The following is a 14,185-nucleotide window of genomic DNA, read 5'->3' as shown; positions in this document are numbered from 1 at the left end:
TTCACTGCGACACCAGATCAAAGATGCTCATTACAATGAACGTTGGCCGCCTCAGCCAGCAGAACTCACTTCAGATTACGTGAAGATACCAGATTCTCTTCGTGTATTTCTGCATACTTTGATTTGCGGGAGTGGGGGTAGCTCTGCGCGTGCCGACACACTGGTATGGTCGATGGCTCAAGATATCATCAATGCTGTACACCGGGGTACCATCAGAACATCGAAGCATGTCCTACTTCCGTGGGTCATGAAAACGCTCACCGGTAATACAGAGGTCATCAGAATATTGAATCGACTCGGGCACGGATGTTCGTACAGAGTTCTGGAAGAAATCGAGACAGCGCTATGCATAGACAAATTAGCAAGTGTGGAGAAAGATACAGTACCACTTCCGTCACATGTGCACCCTTCGGTCCCGACTGTATTAGCATTCGATAACATCGACAGGCTAGAGGAATCGCTGAGTGGTGGCGGAACATCGCATCGCGTCAACGGTATCATCGTCCAACCGAAGTCGCAGTCGTGTTTGCCGCCCCAACCTCCATCGGCAGTATCCAAAGCAGATAAGAAGCAATCTATCCCGTCATCCAGCGATTTAGTTCCAATATACAGCGGTGGGAAACGAGAGGGCCCACCTGCAATCAAGCCTGCAGATCTTTCTGACACTCTTGCAGGCGCAACATCCCTTGCGCAGCGCTGAAATCACGTATGGATTATGACTCGCATGCTGGAACCATGCGACCAGACAATCAGTTCGTGGACTGGTTTCAACATCATGACTAGAGATCGTGTTCAGGTGACGGAAGATGTAGTTGGCTACCTGCCGACTATAAACGCGCCTGCCACAGATATGGCAACAGTGCAAGAAATCCTCAGAGAAGCTCTGAACATCATGTCATCACTTCAGCTTGAGCGTATACCGGTGGTGCTAGACCAGGCACTATTTGCTAAGGCGACCGAAATAGCATGGAAAGATGTCGATCGATATGGAAGAATCGTGCTCATGATGGGGAACTTCCATACCATCTGTAACTTCATGTCGAGCATTGGGAAAATGTTTGGAGATGCAGGCCTTCGGGATGTAGCTGTTGAGTCAGGAGTAATCGCTGAAGGTTCCATCAACAGGGTTCTGGAAGGCAAGCAATACAACCGTCCTGTGCGACTCCACAAGTTGATGTACGAGGCACTAATGCGCATCATTTGGAAGGGCTTCCAGGTGTGGATAGAAAGCAATCATCCTGACAAGGAACCCCAGATTCGAAGCACTGACCTCAAAATTCGCAGCATCAAGGAAGATGTTTGCCACGAGACTCTCGCTGCTGCTCTCGATGATGATTCATGTGTACAGAGCTTTGACATGTTCGCGAAATACCTACATTTTCTGCGAACCAAACATGGAGACCTGGCTCGCTTCTGGATGATGTATATTGATATGGTAGAGACCCTGCTGGGGTTGATTCGTGCGGATAGAGAAGGCGACTGGATGCTTCACTTGGCTTGTGTCAGAAGAGTGATCCCTTGGTGTTTCGCAATGAACAAGGTGAACTATGCTAGATATCTACCAGTGTACTATGCACAGATGACGCAACTCCACGAAACATGCCCCGAGTTGTACAGGCATTTCAATCAAGGCTACTTCTCCGTACAGCTTAGACCAGGGAATCCATTTGCCAGAATCGCTGTTGATCAGACAACAGAAGAAACAGTAAACAAAGATACGCAAACAGCTGGAGGAACACGAGGTTTTAGTCTTCGACAAGGGGCTGTGTCACGATACGATCTAACTGCAGAAAATCGGGCTACTGCACTGAGGCAACTACGAGAAACTATCCTTGTGAATGGCAGCGACACATCTCACGCCAAGCACCCTGACTTGTCTACTTCTCGCATCAAACGTGATGAGTCTGGCGTCACAGCTATCTGTGATCTACTGGAAAATGACTGGACCAATCCATTCGCCGATGATCCGTCATGTCTTCTCAGTATATCTACCGGAGCGGCTGCGAGGGAGGACGTTTCTAATGACCTACTCAACACCCTGCAAAAGGGGGAAGCGGCGTATCAAAGCTTCCAGAAACGTCTTGAAGAGGGAACAGGCTTTCATGACACATTGAACAAGCTAAACTTGAAGACCTTTGGTAAGATCAAGCAGAAAGTTGTGAAGGGCACAAACAAGGAGATCGTCCTGAGAGCTGACAGACAACTGTTTGCCACCATGATACTCATCGCCAAGACAAGGAACCTCGACATGCAACTTGTCCTTTGTCACCCACTAGGGCCGTTACCATGGTCTTTGGCAAACGTTGATGGGTCAATGAAAAAAACGAACAAAGCTGCACTTGCGAAACACATGGAAGGTCTTGTGGAACCAGCCGAGAACGTTGACAAGCGAAGTGCAACAATAATTGATGCGATGGCTCTCATACAAAAGATGCATGGCGAGAACGACACGTTCGAAGAACTATCTGACCGCATCCTTGCTGCAGCGCTTCACGCTGGTCAAGGCAGTGAGCGCATCGATGTTGTCTTTGACACATACACAGAAGAATCCATCAAAGCAGCTGAGCGTGTGAACCGCGGTTCAAATGAAGGCATCAGTTTCAGCGAGATCAGACCCGCACACAAAATCATGAACTGGCGGCGTCTCCTTGCTTGCAGCCAGACAAAGGAGAAACTGGTTGTGTTTCTGGCGGAGTCGTGGAAACATGAAACAAATCGCGAAAAGCTAGGCAACAGAACACTGTATGTCACCTGTGGTGAAAAATGTCTGGTACTGACCCGCGATAGGTGGAAGTTGGTGCAAGCACTCGAATGTAGCCACGAGGAAGCAGACACGCGTATGTTTCTCCACGCAAAGCACGCCGCTACCCACTACAAGACGATCATCTTAGTGGCAGATGACACCGACGTTCTGATCATCAGTCTTCATCTCAGCAGAACCATCGATAGTCAGCTCTTCATCAGACGAGGAACAAAGGTTCGAGTCAGAATGATCGACGTTGGAAAGTTGGCTGCGGTATTGGGGTCTGGAGTTTGCAGTGCATTGCCAGGGCTTCATGCATGGAGCGGGTGTGACACTGTGAGTGCTCTGGCTAGCCAAGGAAAGATAAAGGCTTTGAAGCTTGTGCAAGCGAATGAGCTGTATCTTCAAGCATTCACAGATCTGGGATCTTCGTGGAATGTACCAACAGACGTCTTCAATAGCATTCAGGCCTTCACGTGTCAGCTGTACGCCAAGAACACGAAGATCGTCGGTGTTAATTCGCTCCGTTATCACATGTTCTGTGCAAAGAAGGGTCAGATCGAATCTGGACAATTGCCGCCTTGTGAAGACTCCTTGATGCAGCATACGCTTAGGGCCAACTATCAGGCGGCTATCTGGCGACGCAGCCTTGAAAACCTACCAGACGTCCCAACACCATCAGCAGGACATGGTTGGGAACTCGATGATGACGGTTCGCTCACAATCCGATGGATGGCGGGTCTACCAGCTCCAGATGTCGTCTTGAATCTCATCTCATGCACATGCAGAAGGACGTGTCGACCATCAGATTGCTCCTGCATACTGAATGGGTTGAAGTGCACTGTTGTGTGTAAGCTGCAGGGATGCTCCAACATGGTGCAGGATGATGCTATCGTGGCTCAGGATGCCAATGACTCTGATGGCGACTCTGATGATTAACTTTGTGTGCACTGTATATTGTATAGCATATGTTGTTCTCTATTATAATGCAGGCCAAATTGCCTGAAAATCTTTATAGACAGATAAACGGTTTAGCAAAATGTATAATTTGGAAGATCATACCGGTGTTATTTGACTAAAACATGACATGTTCAATGATACCTCCGCTTGCTTATTAGGAATATACATCGTATGGTGTTAAAATCAGCTCCATACGTCTTTCCAAACTCTAGTAATGAATAATTAATATAATTGGCGGCCATTTTGAAATCCAAGATGGCCACCAAAGTGCCGATTTCCTATGTAACAATTTCCGCCTGCTTATTAGATATCGTATGGTGTTAAAATCCTCTCCGTACGACATTCCTAACTTGCGTTATCGTCAGAATAGATAATGCCAGCGGCGGCCTAAGTCATTTTATGCCTCTTTACATTTATTTGTTGTAAACTCGTGGTGGATGATATGTTTTCGTTTTTGAGTTATTTTTATAGACAGATAAACGGTGTAGCACAATGCATAATTTGGAAAATCATACCAGTGTTGTTTCACTAAAAAAAGTACAAGTCTAATAATAAAATATTGAAAAATATATGATTTTTTTTCGATAATTGATTTTTATAATAATTAATCTAAAACAAAATGCTTCATATTATTTTTTATTTAGACGGTACACATCGGACGTATATCTAGTCGTCAACCGCACATCGATAGCTAGTATAGAAGTCCAGATACACGTGCAACAATGTACCCCACCAAATGGGCATTTTCGAGCTGGGTGGTTTCAAAGATGGCGTCCATCCGGGCACTAAGCTACCGTTCTCAGATGTCCATCACACCTTTTCTGACACTTGAGACATTGGTCTAATGGAAAATCATAATGAGAATTACTCCCCCCGCCGGAGCATTACTTTTGGTCTGGCTCAAGGACTAATTCGGCTTTTTCACGTGCCGTGTCAGCTGTGTAGCCATTTGAGGTAAGGTAAGGATGGAAGAGGAACAAAAACCAGAAACAGATTTGACCAGATGCCACTAGGATTTGGAGGAGGGAGACAGGTTTGAGAGTTCAGTCTTGAGAGTAGGGAGATATTGTTTCTGAAATGAGATACCTCAGCTCATTTCATTCAGCACCTCGAATTACGGTATGTAAAATCAACCTTCAAACCATGGGTCTGCCAAAACGGTCACGGGACTTATACAATACTTTGTAGCGGCTACCGCTGGGTATACACAATCGCCTTGCACCTACCGAGGACGCGGAGCGATCACCATGCCGGGCTCGCCCAGGACGCCCGGGCACGCCCAGCCTCGCCTTTTCAGGGCTCGTCCAGGACGCCCGGGCATGCCCGCTCTCGACTTGCCAGGCCTCGTCCAGGACGCCCGGGCATGCCCGCTCTCGACTTGCCAGGCCTCGTCCAGGACGCCCGGGCATGTCCAGACTCGCCTTTCCAGGGTTCGCCCAGGACGCCCGGGCACCCCCCCCTCTCGCCTTTCCCGGGCAAACGCTCCGGGATAATGTGTATATATATTGCTGCCCGATAAACGGGCTTTTCAGAGTACCCGAGTTGATTTGACACAATGAAGAAACTCGGACGAATTCCAGCTTTTTGTCGCGTCCATTCTTCCGATTTACGTTGGAGCACAGCTCCTACAACTTATACAATACTTATACAATCACGGGACAAAACGGTCTACTTGTATTGTATAAAAAAGGAAGGGCGAGAATGTCGTGATACCGAGGACCTATTTGACTGCGGTTGTTAAGCGCCTTTTACATGGTTGGATGGGCGTCCGCAGGTGGACCTCGTTTGGTGACCCAACGATTCGGATATCAACCACTGAGGCTGTCTGCGCCGTTGTCCGTTACGATCTTATTCGCCTTTACACTTATCACTTCACGACTTGGGATTGACTAGGAAGGAAAAATGATGATAAGTATAACAATAAGTGCAATAAATTGCTTTGACCATTTCTAAAATCTTATTTTTACGTTTGCACATGACATGCTGGCCAGGTGGTGTAGTTAGTAGCAGCGTGTGCACTTTTCGAAATACCTTTCTGCTTTACACCGTTAATGCCTGCTCTATCATTCCCTCTCGTTATCATTTGCTCTCTAAGGAGTCGGAATGTTTCCTGAATAAAGAAAGGAAATCGTAATGATTTTACCTCAACTTGTTAACGCCCCGCCCACAGATGACGCCATCACCCAGGTTACGCCTCCTTGCGACGACGTACGAGAGGCGTTTTGAGGAAGGTAGTGGCATCTCCGATTAATTTCAGGTTCCCAAGGACCAATGATGTCTCGCCGTGAACTTGGCATTGTAGATCGGGATGATGATGATGATGTTGATGGACGAGATTGGTCTATGTTTGGGTTCTTTGGTCGTCCTTGGGAGTGTTTTTGTTTTTAATTGTTCGTAAACTTTAAGGTGTACCTGTGCGATATGGTGCTTGTCAGCTTTCGGGGATGTGTGTAGTTAAAAAAAAATATTCATGAGAAATATTATTCAATAAATAAATATTATTCAATAAAGTAAAAATATTATTCATGAGATCTTTATGTAAATACTATACAATATAAGAATTAAATATACTTCAAATCAATGTTGCTAGGATACGGCAGCATGCCAAAAACCGTCATAGGTGACAGTTTGGACATTCCAAATACAGTTTGAGCGAGGGGTAGGTGTTGTGGTCGACGGTCGTGCTGGTTGGTAGATTGGTGTATTTAAGGTAAGATGTGCATGATTTAATGATATTATCATATTATGGAGTGTGTAAGGAAAGTTATAAATATATGATAATAAAGCGCGGCGTTACGCGCGCTGCTTGCGAGCAAGGAGGAAGCGGACAAGCGGTAACTTATAAGCGTCTTTATTTCAGGAGCTCACTGTAACACTGGCGCGCTCCGGGCTGCGCGCCCGGTGTATCTCATGAGGCCACGCCTACCCCTCGGGCGTGGCCACCGCCCACTTGGTGCGCAGAATGATGTCACCACGCCAGTGGGCTTTTGTGTCCGCCACAATAACACATTAAATCCTATTGCGAGTAAAGTTGGAATAAGTGATGTTGCATTAATGGGTTGACTGACTGCCTGGATGCAACTGAGGTTGTGGATCTACTGATGTACCATCTATTGATGTGGATCCATGATCGAGGTTGTTGATCCACCGTTTGGAGAGGTCCTGGGCTGAAAGGATCGAAACCTCGAGGAAGAACGGTGCTCAGCTGATGATCCATGCAGTCGGGGAACTAGTCAATTGCTAACAGGTTAAGGTTCTAAATTTAGGTAAGGGAACTATGTTTTGAGGTTTACAATTTAAATAAAGTAGAATATGGGATGTTGTGACGCCCGGTGTGTACCCTGGTTTAGAATAGGTACACCGTATCCCTGCATGTCGTAAGAGGCGACGAAGAGGGTTGGCGTCAGGAAGGGCATCCGGCCTTGAAAACATTGCCTCAAAAAGAGAACCACGACAATTACAACTACATATGGGCAGGGTACAGCCCGAAGTGGAGATCGGTTTCTGAGGTTTGGGACATGGAATGTAGGGACAATGACAGGGAGATCAGGAGAAGTGGTGGAAGTATTGATCAGAAGAAGAGTGGACATATGTTGTGTGCAATAGACGAGATGGAAGGGAAGTGGTGTGAGAATGGTGAAGGGTAGGCAGGGACAGAAATACAAGTTTGTGTGGCAAGGGTGCCCGGAGGGCGTGAATGGTGTTGGTGTCCTGTTCTCTGAGGAGTTTGTTGACAGTGTGGTGAGTGTGACTAGAGTGAGTGATAGGTTGATGATGGTGAAAATGATGATTGGAAAGCTCTTGGTGAACATCATCTCGGGATATGCTCCGCAGGTTGGTCGAAGCGATGAAGAGAAGGACAAGTTCTGGTGTGCGATAGAGAAGCTGATGGAAAACGTAAAAGATGAGGAAGTTGTTGTGGTACGAGGAGACCTAAATGGACATGTGGGAAGGAGTATGGACGGTTTTGAGGGAGTTAATGGGGGTTATGGATATGGTGTGAGAAATGGAGAAGGTGAAAGGATTTTGGAGTTTGCTGCTGGAGCTGATTTGTTGATTTGTAATACTCAGTTCCAGAAAGAGGATAATAAGCTTGTTACATACACGTCAGGTGGGTCGACGACAACCGTTGACTACCTGATGGTGCATAGGCGAGATAGGGGGCACCTCCGGGACACAAAGGTGATTCCGGGGGAGGAGACTGTTTCACAGCACCACTTGGTTGTCTGCGACATAAGGGTGAAAGGTGCGAGGAGAGCTCGGCGGGTGAAGTACCAACCGAGAATGAAGGTGTGGAGGTTGAAAGAGGTGACAGTAAGGGAGGCATTAAAAGAGAGGCTGAGTAGGGTAGAGGATGATGTGGTTGAGCTTGAAAGTGGTTGGATGTCAATGAAAGATAGTCTTTTGGGAGCCGTTGGTGAGGTATGTGGATGGACAAAAGGACCACCGAGGCAATCGGAAACATGGTGGTGGGATGATGAAGTTGGAAAGAGGATTGACGAGAAGAGGAAGAATTTCAAGGAGTGGCAGAAGGCGAAGGATACGGGAGCAGAAAAAGCAGAGCATGAAAGTTATAAGGCAGCCAAGAAGGCTGCAAAGAAAGAGGTAGCAAAGGCGCAGGAGGCATATAGGAAAATGTTCGGAGAACGCTTGGATTCGGAAGTGGGTCAGAGAGCGGTATTCAGGATTGCAAAGCAGAGAGCGAAAGAGAGGTGTGATGTGATGGGGGTGAGTTGCTTGAAGGATGAAGTGGGACAAATCGTTGTGGACCCAGATGGAATTAAAGGAAGATGGAAAAGATATATGGAAATGCTGTTGAATGCAGAGAATGAATGGGATGGCAACATAGAGAGTAACCCAATTTTAGGACCGGCAGAGAAAATAAATGAGAAGGAAGTTGAGGAAGCGATAAAAGCAATGAAGAGTAGAAAAGCGGGAGGGCCGACGGGAGTTGTGGGGGATATGTTGAAGGCAGCAGGAAGTTGGGGGTGTGAAGAGAATGACAGAGATCTGTAATCTGGTGGTGAAAGAAGGCCGCATTCCGGTGGATTGGGAACTGAGTACCCTCGTCCCTCTATACAAGGAGAAAGGTGACCCTCTAGAGTGTGGCTCGTACCGAGCGATAAAGTTATTGGAGCATGGAAGGAAGGTATTGGAAAGGGTGTTGGAGAGGAGGATAAGGAAGAAGGTGAAGATCGACGAAATGCAGTTTGGATTTATGCCAGGAAGAGTAACGACAGACGCGCTCTTTATTGTGAGGCAGTTGCAGGAGAAGTACATGGAGAAGAGGAAGAAGTTTTTTCTTGGGTTTGTTGATCTGGAGAAAGCATTCGACAGGGTTCCACGTGAAGTATTGACATGGGCATTGAGGAAGTTAGGAGTGGAAGAATGGTTGATCAGAGTAGTGATGGCTATGTACAAAAGAGCACGCACAGCTGTAAGGACGAAGGACGGGAACAGTGGTGAGTTTGGGGTGAAAGTGGGAGTGCATTAGGGGTCGGTACAAGGTCCACTACTATTTGTAGCTGTGATGGAGGTGCTGCCTCAGAACGTAAAGGAGGGTTTACCGTGGAAGTTGTTGTTTACAGATGATCTGGTGTTGATTGCGGAAAGTATGGATGGACTGAAGGAAAAGATGAACAAGTGGAAGGAATGTATGGAGACAAAAGGTCTGAAGGTGAATATCAGAAAGACTAAGGTGATGGCAAGTGGTAAAGCATGTGGTGAGGTGGAAAGAACTGGGAAGTGGCTGTGTGCTGTGTGCAGGAAGGGTGTCGGAGTGAACTCCATTCAATGTACAATGTGCGCTGAGTGGGTTCATCAAAAATGTAGTGGGTCATTGGGTCATTCAATGAGAGGGTCATTCACCAGTGTGGCAGCTCCATTCAAATGTACGGTGTGCACAGAGGGAGCTGCAGATGGAGGAAATGTTGAGTTGGATCTTGGAGACTGCGTGAAGCTGGAAGGTGTGAAAACATTTTGCTACCTCGGAGACATGCTGAATGGAGAAGGTGGATCAGACTCGGCAACGGTTGCTGGAGTGAGATGTGCATGGAAGAAGTTTTGGGAACTGAGTGGTGTGGTGATGAGGAGGAGAGTGTCGTTGAAGCTGAAGGGAAAGGTGTATGCTGCATGTGTGAGAAGTGTTATGATTTATGGGAGCGAGACATGTGTAATGAACGTCGAGCAGCAACGAAGGCTGGAAAGGGTGGAAATGCGAATCGTTCGGTGGATGTGCGGAGTATCGTTGAGAGAGAGAGGAAGACAAATGATGAATTGCGAAAGATGATGGGAATAGAGCCTGTAATGGATGCTGTGAAGAGGAACAGGTTGAGATGGTTTGGTCATGTGTTGAGGAAGGATGAATGTGACTGGTTGAGAAGAGTGATGGAAATGAATGTAGAAGGAAGCAGAGGACGGGGAAGACTGAGAAAGACTTGGCTAAAGATGGTGGAAGAAGAAATGCGGGCAAGGGGGTTAACAAGGAGAGATGCAGAAAATAGGGCAAAATGGAGAAGATTGTCATGGGGACCGCAATGCTAATCCCCGCTCCAGCATGGAAAATGGCCTTAAAATGCATGTTGTTGTTGTTGTATGGGATATTGTGAAATTAAAATCAGTTACAGCAATCCTTTACATTATTTATATTTAAGTTTAGGAACAACTGATACTGTACAATTAATTATGTGTGTGTGTGTGTGTGTGTGTGCGCGTGTGTGTGTGTGTGTGTGTGTGTGTGTGTGTGTGTGTGTGTGTGTGTGTGAATAAAAGAGAGATAGAATTGTGAGGAAGAGAAATGAAAAAACGAGATGTGTGTGCCGTCACGAACAGAATATGGCAATGAGACTTCAGGAAGACGTCTGTGACCTCAAAAAACGAATCAAGAAAACTGAAAATGTACTGCAGTCATTCCATCGTTCACTGGAAAGGTGTGCTGCTTGAACTCTTGGCTTCTTTAGTTTGTACAGGGAAAACAGAATACCAATTATTTGATTTATATATCTGTTCTTATTTATCTTCTTCTATCTATGTTATTATTTATTTATATTGTTACGGAACCCAACGTCGGCCTCTGTTCCCCTTATCGAGGGGGGATTAATCCCCTCGTCTATGACTGGCCGACGTGGTCCCTGACGCTGCACAGCTCCCTCCGGAAAGGCAGGTGCGCAACCCCATTCGCGTCCGCGGACAGATGTTAATTGCCGAGCGGTTTAGCAACCGCGGCACGAACCATTTAACAGAAACTAAGCCCGATCCTTAGACGTTAGCCAAAATCGCGCCACAGGTATTCAATGAGGGAAAAGACAAGGACGAAACGGATGTGAAGAAGAAGAAGAAGACAAAAGTAAGAAGAACAAATATGATTTATTACTGTTATTTACAAGTCAAAAAGAAACCAAGGAAGGAGGAAGAATAATAAAATAATGACAGAAAGGAGTAAGGAGACACAGTGCAAAAATTAGCTTACCTATAAACAGTCTTACTTAACCCAGGACAAGACACACAAAACAGACGACAATCAAACTCACACGAATGGGGAATGGAGGCAGGTGGACGTCGGGCTGGACCTCGACGGCCACCGATGCCACCGCAATCTGGTTCCCGCATAGCAGCGGGTCGAAGCTGCGTGGTCGCAAAGCTGCGTGGTGGATTCAAAGCTGCGTGGTGGACTCAAAGCTCATCTCCCATCTGCCGCATCTCTCTCGTGGGGGGCGTTGCGTGACGGGTTCTCTCTCTGCAGAACTGCTCGTGGGGCTCCTTTACTCATCTCTCTCCGTGGGGGCGTCGGGCCACGGGTTATATAGGCCACACCCTCGAACCTTCGCGAACCTCCCCGAGCGTTCTCTCCCCGCCCTCTCAAGCCAAACCCCTTGTACTTAGTTGGTTGTTCGGGGCTGGCTCACTCCTCCCCTCTATGACGAGGTGGAGACACGCCTTTCTTCTCCGAGATTACCTCGGGTGATGGCAGCAAATGTAGTTGGCAATGCGAATGGCAATGACGCAGTTGGAAATGGAGGTTTTGGGATTGGGAATGAAAGGGAATCTATCTTATTTCAATTTGATGCAATGCAGTGTTAACTAGTGGGAACAGAGCCTTCAACTACATAGAATAAGGAGATAACTATTGAAGAGGGTATATGATTGGCTACGTGTATGTATATGGAGTAACTAAGGAGGACGACCTTTGACCTTTACACACAACACGGAGGGTGATATTTACAACAATTCTCATGACACTTACAACAATACAAAAAAACACAGGATTCTCAAATCCGCAACACGGCACCCTCATCCTCCAGGCACGTACTCGGGCCTATAAAACTTTAACTTTAGTGTGGCACGTAGGTGTAGTTCCCTCTACATTTAACCTGACCCTGAGTGTGACAGTTTTAAAACACAAATAAGTATGTCCCCCTGCTGCATTGCACCCTGCCTAACAGATTTACGCCCACAGCTAACCGAATTGCGGAATTGTCTTCAAAATACACATGAACGGTGGGGAGCATTATTTACAGGTGACGCTAATTGTATTTACAAAACGAACCCAGGACCTGCGATTGTTCCTTTTGGGGGGGAGACAGCCTGCCCTGCATCGACGCACCAGCACCAATATCAAAGCACCATAATGCACCAAAACGCACCGGAGTGCACAGTCACCACAGTCAATAATAAACAACAAACCCCTGTTGGTGTCTTGCTCTTCGGCTCCCTCTGCTGGCTATTATTCTTCCAGATGTTGTCTTTCTTGTTCTTCCTGGTTGCGGTCTATTTGGTGGATATAAAAAAATGCACAAAACGTGTCCGTGTTTTATTTATGGCCCACAGGGGCCGACTATGAGTGGTTCACCTGTGGGCTTGGTGCCACCTCACCGGGTCCGCAAGCAAGATCTTGGGCCATCGTGGCCGGTTCCAGCAGAGGGGCCATGCCCCAACCCGTGGGGTCCATAAGTGGTGCTCAGCCACAGACATGTGGTCCATAAGTGGTGCATCGATGCAGGCAGCTGTGGTTGTGAGAGTTCGGGCACACAATGGCGGACTCCCGCACGCTCTCCTCGGTGCCCAGAGAGCACAGTCCTCGGGTGGGAGACAGGGGAACAGAAGACAGGTGAGCGAGGGGTAAGGTCACAAGGGTTCACACCAAAACAGGTAATGCAGAACGAGGTGCGTACGGAGAGCGAAGTGAGAAAGCTCGTCCCTACCGTACGCCCCCCTCATGTGACCTACATTACCCCCCCTTGCCCCTCCCCGTATTTACAAAACCTACACATTTACAAATTCGTCCCTACCGTCACGTCTTCCCCATATCTCCCATATACCAAATTCATCACCACAATCCCTCTGACCTAAATTTGCCATCACCAATTCATCATCAATCCTCATAAGGAGGAAGAGATGGAACATCAGCACAATGTCACACCCACGTCATGATGCGTCTCACAATCCAAACATTTGCACAGAAAAATAATAAAACCAACAAACCATGGCATGGTGTGGAGTTATGTCACCTCAGGTGAGTGGATGCAGATGGTGCAAGGAGATTTCAATCCTAACTATCCTCTAAATGACATTAACACACTTTACACTACCCGGGGTCTTTCCCTGCCAATCCATTGGCCAACTTACTCTATGCGGTTTTAAGAACCAAATTCCCATTGACCAAACTGTGGTGCTTCATCAATTTGGGGTCTCACTCCCCCGATTCAACTCCCTGTGCCCTTGCACAATTTCAGGACTGGGTCGTGTGGCTCTCCCAGCAGGTCTACCCACCTGCACACCTCCACCACTGCAGTTGCCTCCGAGCTTACCTGCTCCTTAACCTAACCTATCTACCTGGGGAAGGCCCTCTGGCGCTCTCCCCACTCGGTGCCCTCTCTGGCACTGGGCTACCCGGGTCCGTCCTCCGGATCCTCGGGCCCCATCCACAACAACTCTACCGGCTCCCAGAGCCCACCTGCGGCCTCACCTGGCCGACATCCCAACAGTGGCGGAGTGTCCATTCAACTACACACACTAACAGGCCACACGCCCAGCCATTTCCACGTCGCTAATGCACCCATCCAAACGCCATTCTTCCACACGCACCACAGATGCCAATATCCAACCACAATTTACCTGTACCCTCTACCTAACTCTTAAACTACCCTCCACGGGTATTCGTGATGGGGTCCATCCTCCCCATACACTCCCTTCGCACCATCCACTCCACTGCACAATTTCCACCATACTCACTCCACACCATCCATTCCATACTCCATATATTCCATACTCCCTGTATTCCATACGACCATGCTCATACACCTGTATTTGCACACCTGTGCAATCACTCCTACACCTGGTGCTTCCTGCACCCTCCTTCCTCCCTGGACCATTTGGTCATACACAAGACACAACACACAATCACCACTACTCAGTCATACACTGCTCCATACACCTGTTCACTTGCACACCTGTGCAATCACACCTGGTGCCACCTGCACCCTC

General features: G+C 47.5%; 1 protein-coding gene across 1 annotated transcript in view; it reads left to right on the top strand.

The window, feature by feature from the left end:
• The first annotated feature begins 5,884 nt into the window (after window positions 1-5,884).
• The window catches only part of LOC137429963 (uncharacterized), a 54,540-nt gene continuing 46,239 nt past the window's right edge, over window positions 5,885-14,185 (top strand). Inside the window, exons 1-2 of the mRNA XM_068120368.2 lie at window positions 5,885-5,934; window positions 10,535-10,632. Coding sequence (XP_067976469.2) covers window positions 10,538-10,632 — 95 coding nt within the window. The 5' untranslated portion in view covers window positions 5,885-5,934; window positions 10,535-10,537. The remainder of the gene's footprint in view (window positions 5,935-10,534; window positions 10,633-14,185) is intronic.

This window comes from Myxine glutinosa, chromosome 6, assembly GCF_964187855.1.
Source record: "Myxine glutinosa chromosome 6, kmMyxGlut1.1, whole genome shotgun sequence".
Classification (NCBI taxonomy): domain Eukaryota; kingdom Metazoa; phylum Chordata; class Myxini; order Myxiniformes; family Myxinidae; genus Myxine; species Myxine glutinosa.
The sequence above is the reverse complement of the archived record's forward strand: the minus strand, read 5'-3'. Positions and strand labels throughout refer to the sequence as shown.